At 41.7% G+C, this 27,289-nt stretch overlaps 1 protein-coding gene across 7 annotated transcripts in view; it reads left to right on the forward strand.

Annotated features, from left to right (window-relative positions):
* The window catches only part of BLNK (B cell linker), a 265,244-nt gene extending 241,281 nt beyond the window's left edge, over window positions 1-23,963 (forward strand). For all 7 annotated transcript variants that reach the window (XM_044296228.1, XM_044296230.1, XM_044296231.1 and 4 more), the window contains 4 exons: window positions 1,932-1,996; window positions 15,184-15,267; window positions 17,764-17,919; window positions 23,625-23,963. In XM_044296228.1, coding sequence (XP_044152163.1) covers window positions 1,932-1,996; window positions 15,184-15,267; window positions 17,764-17,919; window positions 23,625-23,744 — 425 coding nt within the window. In that variant the 3' untranslated portion in view covers window positions 23,745-23,963. The remainder of the gene's footprint in view (window positions 1-1,931; window positions 1,997-15,183; window positions 15,268-17,763; window positions 17,920-23,624) is intronic.
* The last annotated feature ends 3,326 nt before the right edge of the window (window positions 23,964-27,289 follow it).

The raw sequence follows: 27,289 nt of genomic DNA on the forward strand, positions 1-27,289 counted from the left end.
CAATGTCATTTTATGGTGCAGATTCCTAACACGGATGCTATGCACAGGGTGAAATCCGCAGTAAAATCCATGACAAATCTCCATGTACAGAGGTTTTTTGATGAAAAAGGCCTCGTGCACAAGAACGTTGTTTTGGTCCGCATCCGAGCCGCAGTTTTTTGCGGTTTTGATGCGGACCCATTCACTTCAATGTCCGCATCCGTTGCTCCGTTCCGTGGTCCGCAAAAAAAATATAACCTGTCCTATTCTTGTCCGTTTTGCGGACAAGAATAGGCAGTTATATTAATGGCTGTCCGTGCCGTTCCGCAAATTGCAGAACGCACACGGACGCCATACGTGTTTTGCGGATCCGCAAAAAAGATAGCTTATAAATGCTTATCAATGTCTGGACCCAGGGGTCCAACTGCTGGGACCACCAGAACAAATGAGCCACCGATCCTTTTGGTTGTTGTGTGTGTGTTTTTTTTTTTTGTCTGTCTGTTTTTTAAGAAAAAGCTCTACTTTCAATCTAGCAGTCACAGACATGAGGCTGAAGCAAGCAAGCCATCGTTCTAGGCACTGGTAGACTGGGCCACCAAGGTACTAAAGGATCCTTGAGTGGGCTTAGGTACTGACACAATAATGGGCTGAAAGCTCCAGGAGAAGATGCTTCCATTTAGAATGTTTATGGAGCCAATTATCTGCCCCTAGGTTCTGTTAGGTTATTTACAAATAACCTTATTGATGATATGTCCTTCGATAACAAAGTGGTCGTGTGCTCCATAGATGGAGGGTGGATTCCTCTGGTCAGCCTAAAGAACTGAAAAAATATCTAAGCAATATTCTTTTAATGCATATAATAGTCAAGTCAAGAATTTATTTAAAATTCTAAAAAAAAGCTCCATTTAAAATTCACAATTCTACACAAATAATACCCAATTTTAATTTATCCAAGAAAAAAGTAGGACAAAGTAGGAGAAACTTTAATTTGAAGGGTTGTGCTATCATAAAATGCTATTTTAACTTAAAGGGGTTGTGCAGGCGGTATATATTGATGAGTCATCTTCAGGATAGGTCATCAACATCTGATCTGTGGGGGTCCGACATCTGGCATCCCCAATGATCAGCTGTTTGAAGAGGAGGAGGTTCTCCATCCAAGCGCTGCTCCTTCTTCATTACACTACACGTTGTCTCCCTTACAGCGGTGGCGCAGTGTAATTACAAGTACTTGCTCCACTCCAGTGAATGGAGTGAGTACTTGTGATTAAACTGCACTGCCGAGAAGATGTGCAGTGTAATGAGGAGGCAGTAGTGCTTGCATGGAGAACGGGCTCCTCTTCAAACAGCTGATTGTGGGGGCCCCGGGTGTCAGACCACTGCCGATCAGATACTGATGACCTATCCTGAGGACTGGTCATTAATAGAAACTGCCTGCACAACTTCTTTAATTCAGTATGTAAATTGTTACTTTTGCTATTTACTTTCTGTTAGAAAAATGCTTCATTTATGATATTCTCACCCAGTGCTTAATCTGTATAGTAATGTGCACGTCCACTTACTGAGGAGGTCGCACATGCTCAGTTCTATCCTTCAACTGCCACCAGCCATATCTACTGTTAGAAGCTGTGACGGTTACAGGGAGACAGTAGAAGGACAGACCCCCTTGAGCTACCAGTCTGAAAAAAATCTAGTAGAGCAATGAATGGGGAGATCTTTGGATCCATGTGAGGTACAGGGCTGGTTCTAGCTTTGTCGCGTACTATGATGTCTGGGTTTTATTTTTTTGTTTTTACATAAATCATGGCATAACTTAGAAATACGTTTTAAAGTTGTTTCACTTAAATTCATGACATTTTTTGTCTAGTTACACTTTAGTTGATTCATAAAGGTATCTAATGTAGTCAGAAATTAGGTATTAAAATGCTAACCTATTTATACTTCATATCATGCAGAACCTCCTGAGGTTGCAACGCGTTATATACCTGGCCCAAGTCGTCATGGCAGTACAGTGGAACAAGTAAGAAAAGAAAATGTGGAGAATTAAGAGTGCAATCAGACTGCAGTGTGCATCAGAGGTATATGTCAGGAGGATGTCACGACTTATACCTCTGACATATGCCACTGTACGGGCATAGAGTGGCATACGATGGCCACAGTGTTTTAATCTGTGACCTTATCGTAAGGCGCAGAGGAGGTTGGAAGCATGAATGTAAGAAGACAAAAACCCATCACATAGCATAGGAGAGTGAAATGGTCCTCAGTACACCTTTATTGGGTTAAGCTGTCAACCACCTAAGGATGCATTCACACGACCACTTTCAGAACAAAGGAAGTCAATGGGCATATTCAAATGGAAGTTTTTTAATGGTCAGTGAATAATGGCTGTCAAAAAATAGGAAGTCCTATGTTGGCTGTTTTCACGAACCAACAGTCCCTAAACAATTGAAGGATGCAGTTTTTAATGGCAGTTTCTTAACCACTTAAGGACCACAGGTTTATACCCCCCTAGTGACCAGGCCCTTTTTTACAAATCGGCACTTCACAACTTTAACGGTTTATTGCTCGGTCATGCAACTTGGCACCCAAATGAATTTTACCTCCTTTTCTTCTCACAAATACAGCTTTCTTTTGGTGGTATCTGATTGCTGCTGAGATTTTTCGTTTTTCTGATATTAATCAAAATAGACCACAATTTTCTCAAAAAAAGTGTATGTTTAACTTTTTCTGGTAAAATTGTTCAAATATAATTACATTTCTATACAAGTTTGTGTCAGAATGTATTGTGCTACATTGTCTTTGATAAAAAAAAAATCCAATAAGTGTATATTTATTGGTTTGCGCAAAAGTTATAGCGTTTACAAACTATGGTACAAAAATGTGAATTTCCGCATTTTGAAGCAGACACCCCAAAGTATTCGCGGAGGGGCATGGTGAGTTTATGTATAATTTTTATTTTTTTTCACAAGTTAGCGGAAAATAACACTTTCTGAGGAAAAATAAATAAAAATAAAGTTTCCATTTCTGCTAACTTCTGGCAAAAAAATTAAAAATCTCCCACGGATTCACTATGCCCATCAGTGAATACCTTGGGGTGTCTACTTTCCGAAATGGGGTAATTTGTGGGGTGTGTTTACTGTTCTGGCATTTTGGGCGGGGCTAAATTGAGAGCAACCCTGTAAAGCCTAAGGGCTGTTTCACACGAGCGGATGCCGTGCGTGACATCCGCTCCGTGAATGACAGCCAAGACCCGATGCAGACTGCAGAGGCACAGAGCAGTAACATGACTTATAATGCTCCGTGCCTCTCTGTGATCTCTTTACTACGATCCGGAATTGCGGCTCGGCACTTCCGGGTCCGCACTTCCGTTCCGCAAAAATATAAAACATGTCCTATTCTTGTCCGCAATTGCGGACAAGAAAAGGCATTTTCTATATAGTTCTGGCAATGTGCGGATCCGCAAAATGCGGAAAGCACATTGCGTGTATTGCGGATCCGCGGATCAGCAAAACGCATACGGACGTCTGAATGGAGCCTTACAGGGGGGTGATCAATGACAGGGGGTGATCAGGGAGTCTATATGGGGTGATAAGGGGTTAATAAGTGACAGGGGGGGTGTAGTATAGTGTGGTGCTTGGTGCTACTTACAGAGCTGCCTGTGTCCTTTGGTGGTCGATCCAAGCAAAAGGGACCACCAGAGGACCAGGTAGCAGGTATATCAAACGCTGTTAACAAAACAGCGTCTAATATACCTTTCTGATGCGATTTTTTTTTTTTTTAAACCTCTACAGCCTGCCAGCGAATGATCAGCGCTGGCAGGCTGTAGTTCAACTTGTTTACTGTGCGATCCTGTGAACGCGCACTACTGTGAGTGCGCGTTCACAGGAAATCTCAGGTCTCACGAGATGACGCCAATAGGCGTCACTGAGACCTGAGAGCACTGCCGCCCGGACGCCTATCGGCGTTACAGTGGCGGCAAGCGGTTAAAAAGCATCCATTAAAAATTGACTGTTGCTCCATTTTTAACGGCCGTTTATCTAGCTTAAGCCAATTCATTGTGAATGCTTTATAAATGGAAAATTCTAGAGTGATTTTGTTTAAAAAAAAAAAAAAAAAAAAAGGGGGCTGTATACATAGTTTTTTTCTTTTTTCTTTTACATTTAAATAGATTTGAGCAACATTTTATGCTTTAGCCTTTTATTGGCATCTCTAAACAGCTAGTAATGTAGCTCACACAGCTGCTTTAGTATTTATCATTAGGTTTTATCTGTTTATTTACCTTACATCTTTATTATTTGTATTGCTAAGGCTACTTTCACATTAGCGTTTTTCTTTTCCGGCATATAGTTCCGTCCTAGGGACTCTATACCGGAAAAGAACTGATCAGTTTTATCCTAATGCATTCTGAATGGAGAGCAATCCGTTCAGGAATGTATTAGTGTCGGATCCGGCATTCAAAGTACCAGAATGCCGGATCAGTCCTTCATGCGCAGACAAAAAAAAGGTGAAAAAAATAAATGGCGTATCCGGCATTTTTTTATGCATTTCAAAGACGGATCAGTCTGCTCAGTCTTACAAATGCCATCAGTTGGCATACGTTTTGATGGATCACTCTGCCGCAAGTGTGAGATACCCTAACTTTTTTTTTTATAATTGTTAACATTGCATGCTCACGTAGAGATGAGCGAAAAGATTCTGGTTGTCATTGTTTATTCACAACTATTGCCTTCCAGTTAAGTCACTTGAGAACCAGCCTATGTATATATTGTTCTTATACGTATTAGCCTTTAGTGTAAGGCCAACTGTGCACTTGTGATGGTCGCCATTAACCCCTTAAGGACACAGCCTTTTTACACCTTAGGACCAGGCCATTTTTTGCAAATCTGACCAGTGTCCCTTTAAGTGCTGATAACTTTAAAACGCTTTGACTTATCCAGGCCGTTCTGAGATTGTTTTTTCGTCACATATTGTACTTCATGACACTGGTAAAATGAAGTTAAAAAAAATATTTTTTTTGCACCAAAAAATACCTAATTTAACAAAAATTTGGAAAAATTAGCAAATTTCAAAGTTTCAGTTTCTCTACTTCTGTAATACATAGTAATACCCCTAAAAATTGTGATGCCTTTACATTCCCCATATGTCTACTTCATGTTTGAATTATTTTGGGAATGATATTTTATTTTTTGGGGATGTTACAAGGCTTAGAAGTTTAGAAGCAAATCTTGAAATTTTTCAGAAATGTACAAAAACCCAATTTTTAGGGACCACTACAGCTCTGAAGTCACTTTACGAGGCTTACATAATAGAAACCACCCAAAAATGACCCCATTCTATAAACTACACCCCTCAAGGTATTCAAAACTGATTTTACAAACTTCGTTAACCCTTTAGGTGTTGCACAAGAGTTATTGGCAAATGGGGATGAAATTTGAGAATTTCATTTTTTTGGCTAATTTTCCATTTTAACCCATTTTTTCCACTAACAAAGCAAGGGTTAACAGCCAAACAAGACTGTATCTTTATTGCCCTGACTCTGCCGTTTACAGAAACACCCCATATGTGGCCGTAAACTACTGTACGGCCACACAGCGGGGCGTAGAGTGAAAGGTGCGCCATATGGTTTTTGGAAGGCAGGTTTTGCTGGACTGGTTTTTTGACACCATGTCCCATTTGAAGCCCCCCTGATGCACCCCTAGAGTAGAAACTCCATAAAAGTGACCCCATCTAAGAAACTACACCCCTCAAGGTATTCAAAACTGATTTTACAAAGTTTGTTAACCCTTTAGGTGTTGCACAAGATTTAATGGAAAATAGAGATACAATTTCAAAATTTCACTTTTTTGGCAGATTTTCCATTTTTATATTTTTTTTCCAGTTACAAAGCAAGGGTTAACAGCCAAACAAAACTCATTATTTATGGCCCTGATTCTGTAGTTTACAGAAACACCCCATATGTGGTCGTAAAAAGCTGTACGGGCACACGACAGGGCGCAGAAGGAAAGGAATGCCATACAGTTTTTGGAAGGCAGATTTTGCTGGACTGGTTTTATTGACACCATGTCCCATTTGAAGCCCCCCTGATGCACCCCTAGAGTAGAAACTCCATAAAAGTGACCCCATCTAAGAAACTACACCCCTCAAGGTATTCCAAACTGATTTTACAAAGTTTGTTAACCCTTTAGGTGTTGCACAAGATTTAATGGAAAATAGATACAATTTCAAAATTTCACTTTTTTGGCAGATTTTCCATTTTAATATTTTTTTTCCAGTTACAAAGCAGGGGTTAACAGCCAAAACAAAACTCATTATTTATGGCCCTGATTCTGTAGTTTACAGAAACACCCCATATGTGGTCGTAAACTGCTGTACGGGCACACGACAGGGCGCAGAAGGAAAGGAATGCCATACGGTTTTTGGAAGGCAGATTTTGCTGGACTGGTTTTATTGACACCATGTCCCATTTGAAGCCCCCCTGATGCACCCCTAGAGTAGAAACTCCAAAAAAGTGACCCCATTTTAGAAACTACGGGATAAGGTGGCAGTTTTGTTGGTACTAGTTTAGGGTACATATGATTTTTGGTTGCTCTATATTACACTTTTTGTGCGGCAAGGTAACAAGAAATAGCTTTTTTGGCACCGTTTTTTTTTTGTTATTTACAACATTCATCTGACAGGTTAGATCATGGGGTAATTTTATAGAGCAGGTTGTCACGGACGCGGCGATACCTAATATGTATACAATTTTTTTTATTTATGTAAGTTTTACACAATGAATTAATTTTTAAAACAAAAAAAAGTTTTAGTGTCTCCATAGTCTAAGAGCCATAGTTTTTTTTGTTTTTGGGCGATTATCTCAAGTAGGGTCTCATTTTTTGCGGGATAAGATTACGGTTTTATTGGCACTATTTTGGGGTGCATATGACTTTTTGATCGCTTGCTGTTACACTTTTTGTGAAGTAAGATGACAAAAAATTGCTTTTTTTACACCGTTTCTTTTTTTTTTTTTTACGGTGGTCACCTGAGGGGTTAGGTCATGTGATATTTTTATAGAGCCGGTCGATACGGACGCGGCGATACCCAATATGTATACTTTTCTTTATTTATGTAAGTTTTACACAATGATTTCATTTTTGAAACAAAAAAAATCATGTTTTAGTGTTTCCATAGTCTAAGAGCCATAGTTTTTTCAGTTTTGGGGCGATTATCTTGGGTAGGGTATGATTTTTGCGGGATGAGATGACGGTTTGATTGTTACAATTTTGGAGTACATACAACTTTTTTGATCACTTTTATTAACTTTTTGGGGAAGTAAGGTGGGCAAAATTTCAATTTCATCATAGTTTTTAATTTTTTATTTTTATGTCGTTCACCGTTTGGGTAAAGTAACATGACCGTTTTATAGATCAGGTCGTTACGGACGCGACGATACCAAACATGTGTAGGGAATTTCATTTTTTTTATTTTTAATCAGTGATAAATGTGTTTTTTGATTTTTACTTTATTTTCACTTTTTTTCACTTTCTTTTTGACCCAGACCCACTTGGTTCTTGAAGATCCAGTGGGTCTGATGTCTGTATAATACAGTACAGTACAATATATAGTACTGTACTGTATTTTACACTTTGTCTGAACAGATCTATGCCTTTCAGCACAGATCTGTTCAGCACCATGGACAGCAGGACGCCTGAGAAGGCGTCCTGTTGCCATGGGAACCTTCCCCGTCTGCTCAGTTATGGTCAGAACTGCGCAGACGGGGAAGGGTAAGGACGGGGCTGTCGGGGGGCTGTCTGGGGGCTCTCTCCCTCTCCCATCGGGGGGCTGCAAAGGCACAGCAGCCCCCCGATGGGAGAGGGAGGGAGCTCCCTGCGCTGTTAACCTTTTCCATACAGCGGTCCGTACGGACCGCTGTATGGAAAGGGTTAAACGGCTGACATCGCATCACCGATGTCAGCCGTTTATACCAGGGTGCCAGCAATGTGCTGGCACCCTGGTATACCCACTAGACGCCAACGATTACGCAATGGGAGGCGGGCGGGGGATCGCGATCCCGCCTGCCGCACCGCCCGCCTCCCGCACCGCCCGCAACCCTCCCCCTGCACCTCCTACCCGGCAAAAATCACTAAGGGGTGCAGGGGGGAGGGGATACAGATATATTTTCGGCATACTAAAGTTTCTGATCCCCGCGGTCAGGGACCGCGGGGATCAGAAACTGCAGAAATCGCAGCAAACCGCAGGTCTGAATTGACCTGCGGTTTGCCGCGATCGCCGACATGGGGGGGTCACGGGACCCCCCGGCGCATTTAGCCTAGGTGCCTGCTCAATGATTTGAGCAGGCACCGGGTTCCGATCACTGCCAGCCGCACGGCAGTGATCAGAAATACACAGGGCGTACATGTACGCCCTGTGTCCTTAAGTACCAGGGCACAAGGGCGTACCTGTACGCCCTATGTCCTTAAGAGGTTAATACATACAATAGTCAGCTGCCCCAGCAATTTTTTCTGATAAAGTAAAGTTATTATAAACTGTTATCTGGACAGATTTGCTCCAGGATTCTGACATAAATTTGCACACAATGTCACTCAATTAAAAAAATACCATAATCTAAACTCTATAAGATTAAACAATGACTTTAACATATTAATTTCTATAAGTTATATATAATATTACCCTTACTCTAATATATCCAGTAGAAATAAAGGGGTTGTCCAGCCTTTTTTGAGTGAACTAGCTGATTGCTTGGAGTCCCTTCTGATCAGCTGTTCTGTGTAGATCCGTCACCAGAAGTTAGCACTGGAGCTACAGAGCACAGTCAACATTGTAGTGGATGGAGCTCATCACTGCAGTGCTGCAGTCATTGGGAGCAGTGCTACGTCTCGGCAATTCGGGTTTGTATTAAAAAAATAAAAAAAGTTTTTTTTTAGGGCCTGTGTTGCTGGAGTGGGGAGAGAAGGGTGGGCCCCCACTCCATCCAGACAGTCCGGGTTTTAGGCTGTCAGGTGATCACTCCTCAGGTGTGCTAGCCTGATTTAAGGCTGAGAACGCATACACGTCGCTCTGACTCTGCCTGGAAACAGGACTAGTGATGGATGAACATCGCCCGGGATGGTTCGCGAACGCGATCAAATGTTCGCGAACCACAAGTTCGCTGTGGGCCCCATTCACTTTAATGGCAGGCGAACCTGAAAAAACTTCAGCTTATATTTGCAGCCACCAAATACTTAGTAGAAGTGCACAAATAGTCCCACAACATGGACAGTGACATACTAGAGGGGGATCAATGACAAAAATTCCAACAAAAAATACGTCTTAATCGGGTGACATTTTTATGCGTCTTAAAGGGAAATACTCTTAAATGTGCCCTGTTGCGCTACCTAAATGCACAATATAGAAAGTATATTATTGGTATATACCACCCCTGCCTCAATCACTTATTTGGGGGGGGCAACTGGTATATCACACCAGTAGAAATGATTTGTTCCAATAACCCTTGTGCCTCTATATACCTTCGGTATCGCAGCAGAGCCGCACACAACTGCCGCACAATACAAATGCACTATAATATACTTTCTAACATAGAAAGTATATTATAACATTGTACAAGGAAGACAATCCATTAGAATATACATAAAGATAAAACTTAACCTTTAATAATGTTATTATTAAAAGATATCCCTCAAAATGAAAATAAATCTAATTATTAAAGTTAAGCAAAAAACATAGATGTGGTAGGCAATAACAAGTGATCGGCGGCACTAAATCAGGTGCTCGACAGCACCAAATCAGAAACCATATGTCCTACCACCACAGGAGGTAAAGCAAAAAACATCCATCCCTGGGCTAGATGATGATGTGGTATTGAAGGACAGGGTGGGCAAAGAACTGTTCCTGATATTGCCCTACAATGTAGGGGTGCTATTCTGGCCCTGATAGCCTAAACACAGAGCACCCGCCCTGATAAGAGTGACCCCGTCCGGAACCTTACCCTATATAAAAATAGCCCTAGTAAGCCCCTAGCCCCTAACTTCCAGGTGATCACTATATAGATCTATGTGTTTTTGACGCATTATAAAAGTATATTATAAGTATATCACTCCTCTCATCTCTTCTTCTAAATCCTGGTATGTCTTGTCTGAAGCTTACTGCTGCACCCAGCTTTTCCACAGTCCGATATTGTCCACCCCTCTCATCTCTCCTTCTAAATCCTGGTATGTCTTGTCTGAACTATTAATGTCTCCTTCCCTGCTGGATTTATTGAGTATTTGTTTACATTGACTATTTCACCCCTGTATCTGGTCCTCCTTGATTAGGCCAAATGTAGCCCCCTCCCCTCTTGGTCACACCTGATTGAACACGGAGTGGTATAAATCTAAGGTCCTAGGTCTTTTCAGACCTTGGTCTTTCCAAATGCAACATCTCTCAAGTGCAACTCTTAAGTGCACAGACTGAATTATACCAGAATTGGACCACAGGTAATTACAGACATAGTTAATGCAAACAAGGTTTCAATTTTTCCTCTTACTCTTCCCAGTTCTCCACAACCTCCTGAAATACCCCCACGTCCATTCACCCAGCAAGGAACTATTCATCTCTTCCTCCATCTTACCTTCTCATCTGACAGCTTGCACAAACCTGTTTGGCAACATAAAACACTTCCTTCCCAAACACGCACAGATACCTCCTGCCCTCTCCTATTCTCACCTATTAACACTTTCTCTGCTTCTCTTTACTGCTGGTGATATCTCTCCAAATCCAGGCTCCCCTCAGCAAATCACCACTATCACCTCTACGTCCCAATACAAATCTCCTTCTATAAATTTCTGCAACCCCTTAAACCTAATAACCATTTCTGTGACCCCTGCTCCTCTGGTTCCTCTTGCAGGAGCATTATGGAATACACGCTCTGTCTGTAACAAACTCTCGTACATTCATGAACTTTTCATCTCTCAAAACCTTTCCTTTCTGGGTCTCACAGAAACATGGCTGACACCTCCTCCCCTGCTGCACTCTCTTATAGTGGATTTCAATTCCCTACAACCCCCTGCCCCGGCTGCAAACATGGTGGAGGAGTTGGTCTTCTCCTATCAGACACCTGCTCCTACAGCCAAACTCCACTGCCACCCTCCATTACACTGACCTCATTTGAAGTACACTCTGTTCGCATCTACTCTCCCTCCAACCTTCAAGTAGCCGTCATTTACTGCCCCCCAGGCCCAGCCACGATTTTTCTTGACCACTTTAACACCTGGCTACTACACTTTCCTTCTGCCGACATCCCCACTATCAACATGGGTGACTACAACATCCCTATTGACACCTGCCACTCGGCCGCCTCTAAACTCCTATCGCTCTCTTCCTCCTTCGGCCTATCACAGTGGTCTTCAGCTCCCACCCACAGAGATGGTCACACTTTGGATATTATCTTTACCTGCCTCTGCTCCCTATCTAACCTATCTAATTCGCCTCTCCCCCTATCCAACCACAACCTATTAACCTTCTCTTTATTGGTCTCTTCTGCTGCTCCTCCGGTCCACACACTAGCACACCCCCGCAGGAACTTTTAAACATCTCGACTTTCGCTTGCTTTCTGACTCTCTTCTCCCACTCTCTACCATCTGTTCCCTCAAAGACCCAGATGCTGCTACCACCCTATATAACACCACAATAGGTACAGCTCTGGACACTGTTGCCTCCCTCACACACAAAACCCCAAAAAATTACCAGACAACCCTGGCACACCAACCTGACCAAAAAACTCAGACGAGCTTCCAGGGCTGCTGAGCGGCTATGAAAGAAATCCCATTCTAAAGATCATTTCACCACATACAAGCACTCCCTCCTCATATTCAAATCCTCACTCGAAGATGCAAAACAGGCCTACTTCTCATCTCTCATATCTTCCCTGGCCCACAGCACTAAACAACTTTTTAGCACTTTTAACTCCCTTCTCCGTCCCCCAGCGCCCCCACCCTCTCCTCTCTTCTCAGCTGAGGACTTTACCAAATATTTCAAACAAAAGATAGTCAACATCAGAGAAAGCTTCACTACACAGTCCCCACAGACCCTCTACACAACTGCTCGGTCCTCTTCTCCCAAAACCCGCTTCTCCACCATTACAGAAGAAAAACTCTCCACTCTACTCTCCAGATCACATCTCACCACCTGTGCACTTGACCCAATCCCATCCCACCTCATCCCTAACCTCACCACAGTGTTTATCCCAGCCCTAAATCATCTCTTCACCCTATCACTAACCTCTGGTGTCTTCCCCTATGCTTTTAAACATGCTACCATTACACCCATCCTCAAAAAGCCTTCACTTGACCCATCTTCTTTGTCCAGTTATCGCCCCATATCATTTCTTCTGTATGCCTCAAAGCTACTTGAACATGTCCATTCTGAACTGTCCTCTCACCTCTGCTCCTGCTCCCTCTTTGACTGCCTACAATCTGGCTTCTGACCCCACCACTCGACTGAGACTGCCCTTACCAAAGTCACCAATGACCTACTGACAGCCATAACCAAGAAACAATACTCTGTCCTCCTTCTCCTTGACCTGTCCTCTGCCTTCAACACTGTTGACCACTCCCTTCTGTTGCAAACTCTCTCATCCCTTGGCATCAATGACCTGGCCCTCTCCTGGATCACATCATACCTCACAGACCGGACGTTTAGCGTCTCCCACTCCCGCACCACCTCCTCGTCTCATTCCCTCTCTGTTGGTGTCCCGCAAGGCTCTGTCCTAGGACCCCTGCTCTTCTCTATCTACACTTTTGGCCTGGGACAGCTCATAGAGTCCCATGGCTTTCAGTATCACTCCTATGCCGACGACACACAAATCTACCTCTGTGGTCCAGACATCACCACCTTACTATCAAGAATCCCACAATGTCCATCCTTCTTCGCCTTTCGCTTTCTAAAACTTAACATGGATAAAACAGAATTCATCATCTTTCCCCCATCTTGCTCAACCCCCCCAACAGACCTATCTATCACGATCAATGGCTGCACAATCTCCCCGGTCAACCAAGTCCGCTGCCTTGGAGTGACCTTGGACTTTGGCCTCTCCTTCAGACCGCACATCCAAGCCCTTTCCATTACCTGCCGCCTATAACTCAAAAACATCTCCTGCATCTGTGCTTTCCTTAACTTTGAATCTGCGAAAATGCTTGTACATGCCCTCATCATCTCCCGCCTAGACTACTGCAACACTCTCCTCTGTGGCCTTCTATCTAGCACTCTTGCACCCCTCCAATCTATCCTCAACTCTGCTGCCCGACTAATCCACCTCACCCTATTACTCCTCTGCCTCTCCCCTCTGCCAATCCCTTCACTGTCTCCCCATTGCCCAGCAAATTCACTTCAAAGTACTAACAAATACATACAAGGCTGTCCATAACCTGTCCCCTCCCTACATCTCTGAGCTACTTTCCCGATACACCCCCACACACACTCTCCTCTCCTCTTATCGACTCTTCCCAAAATCGCCTCCAAGATTTCTCCCGTGCATCCCCCACACTCTGGAACTCGCTACCCCAACATATCAGACTCTCACCTACAGTGGAATTCTTCAAAAGAAACCTGAAAACCCGCCTCTATGCCGCCATGACCAACTTCACCCGCACGTACTGTGTCCTTCTCCCATACCATGTAGATTGTAAGCCCTCACGGGCAGGGCTCTCTCTCTTTCTGTACCAGTTTGTAACTCATCTTGTTTATGATTAGTGCAATTGTCTGTATTAAGTATGTGCACCGCTTATCATATGTACAGCGCTATGGAATGAATGGTGCTTTAATAATAAATAATAATATCACACCCCTGTGTGTATCACACCTATCAATAGCACACCTATACCAGTCCTTAAAAGGACTTTTATGGCCCTATTAGCTAGCGTTTGGTGTCCCTAACAGCCTGTCCCAGCTCCACACAGCAACCTCTCCCTACACTGGCAAAAGACTGAATGTAAAATGGTGGCCAGATCTGGTTTATTTATAAGGTAGGGGGTATGTCCTTGTGCTGAAACGTCTCAGTTGGCTCTCCTGTACCATCCGATGGATGTGTCATGGGTCAAAGTTCTTCACAATGTAAAAAAATTATGGCGGGCGCGAATATCGCCATATGTTCACATGTTCGGCGAACCGCGAACGAGCAAAGTTCGCTGCGAAACGACTGCCTGGCGAACCGCAAGGCCATCTCTAAACAGGACTGCTGGGAGTCTCTGAGAGCATAGCAGGTGGTACAAATGATATGGTTATGTTTGGTGCCCAGTGTTAGTCTGGCACCAGGTTAGTCAGGAGTTCCTGAATGTATAGTTAGAGCCGGACAGGCATAGAACTTTGTTTTGTCTATGCACCACCTGCTGACAATAAATCTGGATAGTTGATGGAAAACTGAGGTTGCCTGAAATCTGTGCTTGATAGTGTGTGCTCGTCGATCCCAGAGATGACCACACCGCTACCTAGCTCTTTCAGAAAGCTATAATAGGTATGCTGGATCCCAATGAGTCCTTATGGAATAAAGCTACAGATTACACAATTCTTTCTGTAAAAAATACTAGATCTCCTTAAGACCAAAAAAAATAATAAAACAATAATAATATAAGCAGCACTACAGACCTGCATTTTGCCTCCATGTCCACTACTATAAAAACAAATCAATCCTAATAACTGAATGCATATCTTGTGACTTTCCGCATCTTCCTTCATTGCCCTTTAGAAGTCCGGTGCAATTAAGATGTTCTCCACTCTCACAGGTCTACGTCGGGCTTGATAATTATTAACCATAGGCATAGGTTTCTTGCTTTTACTGAGCACATAAACAGCATTAATATGTCACTACACCACTAACTCCTTGGGAGGAAACTTGAATAATTATAGTTGTGAATATTTTTACCAAAGAAACCTGTGTACAGGCATACGTTCCCAAGAGGAGTACTCCTACATACATTTTCTAACATGAGCTTAGACTTCTACTGAACGCCTACTTGAAAGGGGCACAGTCATTGATTTTTACACATTACTCAAGGGGCTTGAAACACTGTAAAAGGCAGCAATACATTATATATTTAATATGCATATGCAAGATCATTTTCAACCTCTAATAATGTGGTATAATCATGTCCTGGTATGCCCCATATAGCATATTGGTCACATTGTGCCCACATTTATAATGTAGCCCAATAAATATGGTATGTTCTTGCCTTGCAGGATGCTGATGTCCTCAATAAAGAGTGGTATGTTTCATCATGTGACCGACGCAAAGCAGAAGATGCTCTGACTGCTACTTCCAAGGTATTGGTGCTATGTGTGTTGAAAGTGGTTGTCTCTCTTCAGCAAATACTATTTATCATGTAGAGAAAGTTAATACAAGGCACTTACTAATCTGCCGTGATTGTACTTATTGCCTCCTTTGCGGGCTGGATTCATTTTTCCATCGCATTATACGCTGCTTTGTTTCCAGGGGTTACGGCCACCCTGCAATCCAGAAGCAGTAGCCGTGCTTGCAGACTATTGGAAAAAGTATTTTCCTTTAGAGTGTAAGCACGGCCACTGAAGCTGGATTGCAGGGTGGCTGCATCCCCTGGAAAAGAGCAGTGTATAATGTGATGGAAAAATGAATCCAGCCAGCAAAGGAGGCAATATGTACAATCACAATACATTAGTAAGTGCCTTGTATTAACTTTCTCTACATGATAAATACCATTTCCTGAAGTGAGACAACCACTTCAAATCATATCTAAACTTTTTTTATTTTATTTGATGATTCAAAAGTATAGTTCTAAAGAGTGAACTCTGTAATATAATCTATTAATAAAAATATCTGCATTTACATCTCCCCCCCCCCCCCCCCAACTTAAAGTACACAGCTCTGTAACATCTTTGAAGAGGGGAATTGCAGGAAGACAAATGGCAGAAAGATATGAGACATGGCAGCAGCTACTATTGAGTGGTTTATCTCACCCCAGATCTAGATTATTAGGTGAAATATTATCCAGCTCTGGGGTTAGATAAATCTATCACTAGATGATGCACCCATGTATAAATTTGATTAGTCAATTCAGAGATGGTGAAGAGCGCAGGGGCAGAGAGGAGGGAAATAAATGCAAAAACAGGCACTTCTTTATTAAAATATATTATAGAGTTCACTCTTTTTACCTATACTATTAAATGATGAAATATGTAAAAAAAAAAGTTTAGGTGCATTCTGTCATCTATTTTTTTTTTTTTTTTTTTTTTTCAGTAGACACTAGTATTCTTTATACAATAATTCTGGAGCATCTGTTCTTAGAACTTTGTACCATTCCCTCTGGTGTTCTTACTAAGAATATATTTTCAAGTGTTGTGAAAAAAAAACTTTGACAAGGGAAATGGAAATACCCAGTTGTAAATTTATTTATAAGTATCTAGGAGGAATAAGGAAAAAAATCTGTTTACTGTGGTAGCCAGTAGATAACCAGAGAAGATAAAAAAGTGAGAGTCCTTAAAGGTACGTTTGGAGTGCAAATTTATTTGCATGGTTTCTGTTAAAGGGGTTGTCCCACGTGAAATATTCTACAGTTTTCAAACCCGCACCTGGATCTGTATATTTTTGTAATTGCATGTAATTAAAAATGTAGCATAGCCACTGAGTTATGCAATAAAATCTATATGTATGTTTTTTTTCTTATTTATTTGGAGGTTGTCATGTACAATATGATGTCTGATTTTCATTTTTAACATTAGTCATGGGATAACCCCTTTAAAGGCTCCCAGGTCTACCTTCAGTGAATGCATGGCTTAATAGATCTTAATACACTGTACTATATAAGTAGTACAGTGTATCATGTGCGCGATCAAACAATCGCATGTCAGAGTCCCCCTTTTAGAAGTGGTAAAAATTCTATGAAGTGGATTTTAAAAAATGCCTAAGATAATTCCATCTTTTTTACTGAAAAAAAAAGTTTTACAGTGGAAAAATAATAAAAAAATCCCCCCTCCCCCATATTTGGTATGATGACACAAACTATATAACCACAATTTATCCCACACAGTGATCATTGTAAGTTATAGGCCTTGAGAAGTGATGAGAAGTTTTCAGTTTTAAAAAGGAGTTTTCATTCTGCGAAAGTACTATAACAAAAGAATATATACGGTATGTATTTGGTAACCGTACTGACCCAGAGTATAGAGTTATCATACTAATTATCCTGCACAGTGAACACAGTAAAAATAATGCCAAAATTGCTGTTTTTTGCTTATCTACCACCCAAAGAATGGAATAAAAAGCTGTTAAAATATCGCCCAAAATAATACCAATGAAAACTACAAGTTAGCCTGCAAAAATCAAACTTTTTTTGTATCGCTGTAATCATACTGGCCCAAAGAATAATGTTATCTTGTTACTTGTGGACAAAGTGAACATTGCAAAATGTAAAATATAAAAGTAGAAATGCTGTGTTTTTCCATCGACCCCAGAAAGAATTAATAAAAGTTAATCAGCGATTTGTATACCCCAAAATGGTGCCATTAAAAAACGAAACAAAAATTGCTTGGTCACGAGGTCCAAAGCAAGACCGGTCACTAAGGGGTTAAAAGGCATCAGCTACTGAGGACCGTTTTTTTTATCCAGGAGGAATAAGAGAGGAACATCACAACACCGAGTTCTAAGAAAACATAGTCCAGAATTGTTATTTAATGGGGAAAGATTTCCTTAAACAGACGTCAAGGGTGGTGATAGGTTCACTTTAAGATTCTAATTGGCAAAAATAATGAAAAAGATTATTACAGCGATGTCTTAATTTCTAACAGGACGGATCTTTCCTTGTGAGAAAAAGCAGTGGACAAGACTCCCAGCAGCCCTTCACCCTTGTAGTATTTTACAACAGGAGAGTGTATAACATTCCAGTGCGATACATTGAAGCTACACGACAGTATGCTCTGGGGAGAGAGAAGAGCGGAGAAGAGGTACAGAAACTTCTATATTTCTATAAGATCTAAGAACTACTTCTAGCTACAGTCTAATACAATACGTACTTAGTTTTTCCAGAGTTATATTGGCAAATTAACCCCTTCAGAACCCTGCCATTTTTCACCTTAAGGACCAGGCCGTTTTTTGGAAATTTGACACGTGTTACTTTATGTGGTAATAACTTTGGAACGCTTTTACTTATCCAAGCCATTTTGAGATTTTTTTTCTCGTGACACATTGTACTTCATGATAGTGGTAAATTTCTGTTAATATTTTTCAGTTTTATTTAAAAAATAAAATAACATTTTTAAAATTGGAAAAATTATCAACTTTCCACATTTCAATTTCTCTGCTTTTAAAACAGATAGTGATTCATCATATAATAGTTATTACTTTACATTTCCCACATGTCTACTTTATGTTTGGATCATTTTGTAAATACCATTTTATTTTTTGGGGACGTTAGAAGGCTTAGAAGTTTAGAAGCAAATCTTGAAATTTTTCTGAAAAAGGACCAGTTCAGATCTGACGTCACTTTGTGGGGCTTACATAATAGAAACCACCCATAAATGACCCCATTTAAGAAACTACAACCCTCAAGGTATTCAAAACTGATTTTACAAACTTTGTTAACCCTTTAGGTGTTCCACAAGAATTAAAGGAAAATGTAGATGAAATTTCAGATTTTCACTTTTTTGGCAGATTTTACATTTTAATACATTTTTTTCCCGATAAAAAAGCAAGGGTTAGCAGCCAAACAAAACTCTATATTTATTACCCTGATTCTGTAGTTCCCAGAAACACCCCATATGTGGGCGTAAACTGCTGTCTGGGCACACGGCAGGGAACAGAAGGAAAGGAGTGCCATATGGTTTTTGGAGGGCAGGTTTCACTGGGATAATTTGAAAGGGTAGCTTTTTTTTTTTTTTTTTTTTAATGCAATTGGTTTACCTTAGTTCCCTAGTTAATACTTTTGTATAGGTATTGAATTACCTAGTAATTGCAGCATATTATTTCCTCCCCCGGGCATTTAAGTGGTGCGGCTAAAACAGCATTGCTAGGTGTCCTCCGTCTTCTATCTTCTATCGCGAATAGTGCCAATATTCGCGATAAAAATTAGTGATTAGAATATTCTTTAAAAAAAAATTGCAATTAGAATATTTGCGATCGACACTACTCAGGAGGAAGAGGGCGTGTTTAAGTCTGGAGAAAGCCAATTGGTTGAAGTGAGGCTGCGCGTTCCCGAGAAGAGATGACTGAATTCTGGGTAGTTAGGGAGGGAGGTCTTAGCCTCAGGGTAAGGGCATCGGGGGCCATCTTGAGAAGATAGTCAGAAAGAAGTCTTGTGAGGAGCGGTTGCTATGGACAGAATCTTATTAAACAAGTGGTATGTGAACACAATGATTAGTGATTATGGATTATCACCTCAGCAGCAACAACATATATGAAAATTGAATTTTGAGTGAAAATATGACAGTTATCCTTTAAGTTGCCATGTCACATTTGAAGACCCCCTGATGCACCCCTAGAGTAGAAACTCCCCAAAAGTGACCCTATTTTGGAAACTACGGGATAAGGTGGCAGTTTTGTTGGTACTATTTTAGGGTACATATGATTTTTGGTTGCTCTATATTACACTTTTTGTGAGGCAAAGTAACAAAAAAAAGCGGTTTTGGCACTGTTTTTATTTTTTGTTATTTACAATTTTCATCTGACAGGTTAGATAATGTGCTACTTTTATAGAGCAGTTTGATAGGGACGCGACAATACTAAATATGACAACTTTTTTTGTTTGTTTCAGTTTTACATAATAAAGCATTTTCTCCATATTCTGAAAGCCATATTTTTTTTTTATATTTTGGGTGATTGCCTTAGGGAGGGTCTAAATTTTTGTAGGATTAGATGAGTTTAATTGGTACTATATTGGGGTGCGTGTGACTTTTTGATCACTTGGTATTACACTTTTTGTGATGTAAGGGCTCTTTCACACTTGCGTTCTTTTCTTCCGGCATAGAGTTCCGTCGTAGGGGCTCTATGCCGGAAGAATCCTGATCAGTTTTATCCTAATGCATTCTGAATGGAGAGAAATCCGTTCAGGATGCATCAGGATGTCTTCAGTTCCGGACCGGAACGTTTTTTGGCCGGAGAAAACACCGCAGCATGCTGCGCTTTTTGCTCCGGCCAAAAATCCTGAACACTTGCCGCAAGGCCGGATCCGGAATTAATGCCCATTGAAAGGCATTGATCCGGATCCGGCCTTAAGCTAAACGTCGTTTCGGCGCATTGCTGGATCCGACGTTTAGCTTTTTCTGAATGGTTACCATGGCTGCCGGGACGCTAAAGTCCTGGCAGCCATGGTAAAGTGTAGCGGGGAGCGGGGGAGCAGTATACTTACAGTCCGTGCGGCTCCCGGGGCGCTCCAGAGTGACGTCAAGGCGCCCCACGCGCATGGATGACTTGATCGCATGGCACGTCATCCATGCGCGTAGGGCGCTCTGACGTCATTCTGGAGCGCCCCGGGAGCCGCACGGACTGTAAGTATACCGCTCCCCCGCTCCCCACTACTACTATGGCAACCAGGACTTTAATAGCGTCCTGGCTGCCATAGTAACACTGAACGCATTTTGAAGACGGATCAGTCTTCAAATGCTTTCAGTTCACTTGCGTTTTTCCGGATCCGGCGTGTAATTCCGGCAAGTGGAGTACACGCCGGATCCGGACAACGCAAGTGTGAAAGAGGCCTAAGGTGAAAAAAAAAAAAGCCTTTTTATTTTATTTACGGTGTTAACCTGAGGGGTTAGATCATGTGATTGTTATGGACACGGCGATACCTCTAACACAATAAAAGCATTTTTGAAACAAATCAAATCATGTTTTAGTGTCTCCATATTCTGAGAGCCATAGTTTTATTTTTTGCCAGATTGTTTTATGTAGGGGCTTATTTTTTGCGGGATGAGGTGGCGGTTTGATTAGTACTATTTTTTGGGGCATACGCTTTTTTGATTGCTTGGTGTTGCACTTTTTGTTTGGTGTAAGGTGACTATGTCTGTCTTTTTTTATTTATTTATTTTATTTTTTTACAATTTTATGTGTTTGTTTTATTTTGGGATTCTTTTTTTTCTTTACTTGAAACGTTATTTTATTTTTTATTATGAAAAACACTTTTTTTTTTTGTCACACTCTGGGACTTCAACTTCTGTGGTCTGATCCCCTCTGCAATGTATTACAATACAACCTGTATTGTAATGCTTTGGCTGTCCGCTTTTATGCTAAGTGGCTGGATTTCACAGGCTTCCATAGAATGCAAGCCCTAATGCCTATGGAAGGCATCGGGCTTGCCTTCTCTGCCATAGAGTCCCCACCACTGCATGCCACGGTCAGCTTTGTTTTCAACGATGCCGGCGTATGCAGCAGGGGCCCGGCTGTCAGTGATTGCTGGTTCCGTGCCGCTGATCGGGCGGGCGCAGCTCCAGCACCCACCCGATCAGCCCGCCATACATGTACGGCGCTGGTCCTTAAGTCACGAGGGCGAGGGTACTCTACGGGTTAAAGAAAATCTGTTTAATGTAAATTGCTTAGAGCAGCTGAGCACATTGAAGGGGGATTTTAACAACCAAATTTATCAGTGGCGTCAAAATGTTGTGTGCAAGCCCCATTTCTGCAAAATATGTGTAACTTTTTGGGGGTTCACGCCATGCCAAAATCACTGAGTACACTATGCCAAGATAATTGGAGTCATGCTAATTTAGAATGAGGCACAGACGGCATGAACTCTAAAATGTAACTTTTATTATAAATAGGTAAAAACGAAATTTAGAAAAATCACGAAATGGGCCCTCACAAACAAACAATAAACATAAGCCAAATGTAAATGTGTATATATATATAGAGTGGTTCAAACCGAGGGAGGGGTCCATCTATCCTTACAGAAACCCTCTCTACCCCAGTGCAAATACCGTGCAACACCCTGATTGTGGGTTCATGCCATGTTTCTAGAAAAACGGGCATGGAATGGGTGAGGCTTAGCAGAAGGGGCATGACCTTCCACAGACCAGCAAATTTACTATAACTTATACCAGAATCTGGCATAAATAATAGCTCATCTCGATGGCTAGGGCCAAATTTATTGAGAATCACATCTCACTCCAGTGCTAACTAGATCAAGACTAACCTATGATGGATGGCTACAACCTGCTTGACTAGGAGTCACAGAACCAGCCTCTATTTTGTTTCAATGGTGGGCGAAGGGATGAGTAGCTACTAGACACCTCTGGCACCACTTATCCTAGGGAACAAATAGAGGATCAGGCCCTTGATCACATATACTGTTTGACAGTAGGTGGTGTATGTAACAAGGCAAGGAAACAGACATTGGTTGTCTGCTTTTACTATAACTTTTGGCTTTTCAAGAGTTTATTGAAAGCAATTACAGGCTGTCCTGCTGCTGGGACAACCAGCAATTATCTGTAATCCATGGGGAAACCTAGAAGAAAGTGTTTAAAGGGATAATCCAACCCTTGAAATGCTCCCGGGCCCGCAGCAGAGGTCGTGCGGGCTTCAGAAGCGACGCGGGTCCTCGGAAGGGGGGTTAGTACATTGTGTGTGAGGGGCCCGAGCATATGGGAGGGGGCATTTCAGGGGTTGGATAACCCCTTTAAATCCACTGCAGCACCCCCACAGGTGAAATGGGGGCACTGCATAGCGATCACTTAATTAAGTCAACTGTGCTTTTTTTAAGAAAAAATAATACACTAGCCACCCTCCACAAGTAATTCAGTGATCATTATCTAATAGAGAATTTGAATAGGGGTTCATGCACACGACCGTATGTATTTTGCAGTCCGCAAAAAACGGATCTGCAAAAAATACAGATGACGTCCTTTGTGCATTCCGTATTTTGCGAAACGGAACAGCCGGCCCCTAATAGAACAGTACTATCTTTGTCCGTAATGCGGACAATAATAGGACATGTTTTATTTTTTTTGCGGAACAGAAATACAGACATACGGAAATGGAATGCACACGGAGTAACTTCAGTTTTTTTTGCGGACCCATTGAAATGAATGGTTCCGCATAGAGTTCGCAAAAAAAATGTAACGGACACAGAAAAAAAATACGTTTCTGTGCATGAGCACTATAAGAGTTTTAAAACCAGACAACGTGCTTATAGAGAAGCAGGCAGAACATCTGACATGTCTGTTCTTATAAAAACTTGAGTTCTCCATGAAAAAACAATCTATGAGTAGAATTACTTAGAACTCTGCACTGTGCCATCCCTCTGTTACTCATCCTGAGAAATGTATTACCACACTCACATCTGGGCTTCACGTCTTGTCGGTGGACTGTGTCTTTATTCAGACTAACCTTGTCAGACTAAGTAAGGACATGGCCAATGGTAACACACAGTTGTCAATTTATTCATACATTTTCATGAGGAATAACAGAGGGATGGCACAGTGCAATGTTCTAAAACAAGATACCCCAGAATTGTTATTTCATGGAGATACGAATTCACTAAAATAGGCAAGTCAGGAGTAGTGGCAGGCTCTCTTAATGGAAAAAAAAACTGTTAACAATTGGGGGGGTGGGTGAGGCATCTACATGGTAAGATGTAATAGTAAGATAAGATCTGACTTTGCATTTTATTGGCGGTCATAAATGCACTTTTGTAATGTTAGCTGCCTTTTCTTTCTTTGTACAGAAATTTCATAGCGTCGCAGAAATTATTGAAAATCACCGGCAGACTCCTCTGGTACTAATTGACAGCCATAACAACACAAAAGACTCAACAAGGTTAAAACAGGGTGTTAGAATTTCTTAAGCTATTTGCAGAACTGTTACGTCACAGAGGAAACTTTATATGTCGACAAGAGAAGCCTCAAAGGATTTGTGAAACTGGAAATATGCCGAAAGGGCCCCTTGATTTGTATATATATATGTATGTATTTGTCCAAGAGCAAGGGCGGTTGACCTAGATTTCTGTATATAAGTTTTCTAACATATTCCCTTTGTGCGCACAATAAATCCAATTTAAAGCAAATCGTGTGTGTTTTATTGGTGAACCCTCGAAAGTTTCAGAGAAACCCAAACAGCCGTTGGGCCTGTACTGATGCATCCTACTCATCCCCTTTTTTTGCACTGTGTGATTTAATTATTATATTCACTTATAGAGCGGTGACATGTTCTGCAGCGCTTTACAGACATTAGCATCACATTGTCCCCAATGGGGCTCACAATCTAAGGTCAGTATGTCTTTGGAGTGTGGGAGGAAAACTGAGAACCCAGAGGAAACCCACACAAACACGGGGAGAATGTACAAACTCCATGCAGATATTGTCTTAGGTCTGATTCGAACCCAGGACCCCAGCGCAAGGCCCCAGTGCTAACCACTGGAATTGTTGTTTACCATTTTGGAATTATTATCTATATATCTATCTATAGATCTAAGTTCCATTAAATATTAATGCAATAACCATGGCACTCTTTATCCATGCAACATCTCGTAATTCGGCCAACGTTTTGGTCCAATACCTAGGCCTTGTTCACGGCCTAGGTAAGTATACACAGAACAGGTATATAAATAACCATATAGATCATATTACTATAGTTCGCCAGGAACAAGAAGAAAAAAAACAGTGCAGTGCCTGAAATATTAGTACTTAAAATGGTTTAAAGTGATATCATCTACAGTAATTAAACATTAGTACTTAAAAATGGTTTAAAGTGATGGTTTAAAGCAGGGATGCTCAACTTGCAGCCCTCCAGCTGTTGTAAAACTACAATTCCCACCATGCCCTTCTGTAGGCTGATATCTGTCGGCTGTCTGGGAATGATGGGAGTTGTAGTTTTGCAACAGCTGGAGAGCCGCAGATTATGCATGCCTGATTTTAAAGTGATCGCATCTACAGTAATTTAACAAAATCAGTTTTGCTGTACCAAGTAAATTGGTTCTCAGGATACTACATATGATTGAGCAAGAAACTTAAAACATATCTGAGTTTTTAAAAAAAATATATATTGCATAATGGCTTCTTTGTACAATCATAACTTTGAAAGAACAGTTATGTTTGGGCTTCCCTAAAGTCTCTTTCAGTAATATTATTCCCTGATTCAGCTGCACAGCTAGATGCATTTCTCTAAGAAGCAAGGGCATCTCCCTTATGCCAGTACTGTATGCAGTGACCTCACTTCCCACTATGTGTTTGTATAGGGAGCTCAGAAAGCTAAAAAGGATGGAGAGATCACACTTACAGAAAAGCAATAGGCTCCTGTGATGTTCTGAAGCAGTATAGAAGCAGTTGTTTTATCAGGCTCACTATCTTAGCTAGCTCTGGCGAGTCCACACTTCCTCTCAGCCATCTTCTCTGTCTTTGTTAACAGAGGTGGATCTTTATAACTTGACAACTTAGGTGGAAATGAGATCGCTAGTGACCATGACTTTACAGCTTTTTTAAGGGTAGATGTTTTTAAAATGCAGTGATTTAGAAACTTGCTAGTTACACATTTCTCTATGAAATGAAAAGTAAAATCCTACACTCTGGTTAATTCCTATTGGCAGTTCATTGTGGAAGCTTAGAGGAAGCATCAGTTTTAAAGAGCACCTATAAAATCTCCTAACATGTCTGTTTTAGTAATTACTTACATTCCCCATGAAATAACAATTCTGGAGCATCTTTTCTGTTGTGCCAATCCTCTAGTAATCCTACTAGAAGTTAATGAACTGCCAGAGGTCTGCAATAAAGGTCCATCTAGGTGTCACCACTTGGGGGTATGTCCCTACCCAATCTGGAACTATGCAATCAATGCTGACAGTGTAAGGCTACTTTCACACTAGCTTTTTCAATTCCGCTATTGAGATCCATCATAGGGTCTCAATAGCGGAAGAAAACGCTTCAGTTTTGTCCCCCATTCAATGTCAATGGGGACAAAACTGAACTGAACAAAATGGAATGCACCAAAATGCAGGTGAGGTCTGTGGATGGCGCACTGTTATGGGGGATCTGTGGATGATGCATTGTTATGGGGGATCTGTGGATGATGCAATGTTATGGGGGATCTTTAGATGATGCACTGTTACAGGGATTTGTGGATGACACACACATGGTACCTTATGGTGGTATTTTTGTCCCTGTGGGTTATAGTCATTAATGCCCCCACTTCATCGGGCCCGGTCACAGTGGCAGTCGCATGTAAAATTTGTTCAATTCAGGACCAGCAGTGGTGCTACTTTGCTAAACTAATCACCAATCTGTAACAGTATTCACTATCAAAGAAGCGGGCAGGCCGGCATGGTCACATCAATCACTAACTTCTGAAAATGGTTGTCATGTCCCCTTTTAAAGAGTAACTTGACTTTTCAGTATACCGCTGACTTATCAGCGGCGTATGGGAAACACATTTTCTCAATGAGGCCACAGCGCAGTGAGTACAGGCAGGAGCACACATTGTGCCCCCCACCCCGAGGTTTACTAAATGCTGGCATAGCACCCTGCAACCATGTGCTATGCCAGGATTAGCTGAGTGGAGCAGCTCCTGCCTGTGCCTGCTTCACTAAGCTAGGAGCTGACATGCAGAACTTTTAGCTTAGCGAAGCAGGCGCCGCTCCGTTCAGCTAATCCTGGCATAGCACATGGTTACAGAGTACCCATGTGATATCCCAGCATTAAAGGGGTTACCCCATCATAATAATCACTGTTAAATCTGTTAATGATTTGACAGTGATCATTTTTGTAAATATACTTTATTAACAAATTCCCACAGTTTAGGATAAAATTCATCCCCACTTACCTTATTGTTGTGACTCAGTCTCCCCTAGTTACGGCCACCGCTCTTCTCCAAAATCCCGATGGCCGTGCTTGCGCAGAAGACTCCTTCTTTTCTCCCGGCCGGGCCGCTTGCTGTCCTGAACGCGCACGCTGCTGCGCATGTGCGACGGTGACTTCTTCCCGGACAGAATAGTACAGAGTTGCGAACGCGCACGCCGGCTCTGTACTATACTGGCCAGAAATAAGTCACCATGACACATGCGCGACGGCGTGCGCGTTCAGTCCAGTGCGCGGCCCAGCCGGGAGAAGACTTCGAACAAGATGAAGCCCGCCCCCGGCCAGAATCCAGGAAGTGAACAGCAGGTAAGTATAAAAAGGCGAAGTGGGGTAACCCCTTTAAGTCTAATCCAAACTGCACAATACCAAATAATCTGGCTTTGTAGTTTGCAGTGGAAATTGATTTGAACTTCAGGTCATGGAAAAGAGTACCCACTACAAAACCCATTCAGATAGGTACTGTATATAGAAACTGAAAACTGGAGTGGAGCAAGGTCACTGCCAGTCCTTCTGAGAGGTCCGTAATTATATGTGCTGGTGGACA

This window comes from Bufo gargarizans, chromosome 6, assembly GCF_014858855.1.
Source record: "Bufo gargarizans isolate SCDJY-AF-19 chromosome 6, ASM1485885v1, whole genome shotgun sequence".
NCBI lineage: Eukaryota > Metazoa > Chordata > Amphibia > Anura > Bufonidae > Bufo > Bufo gargarizans.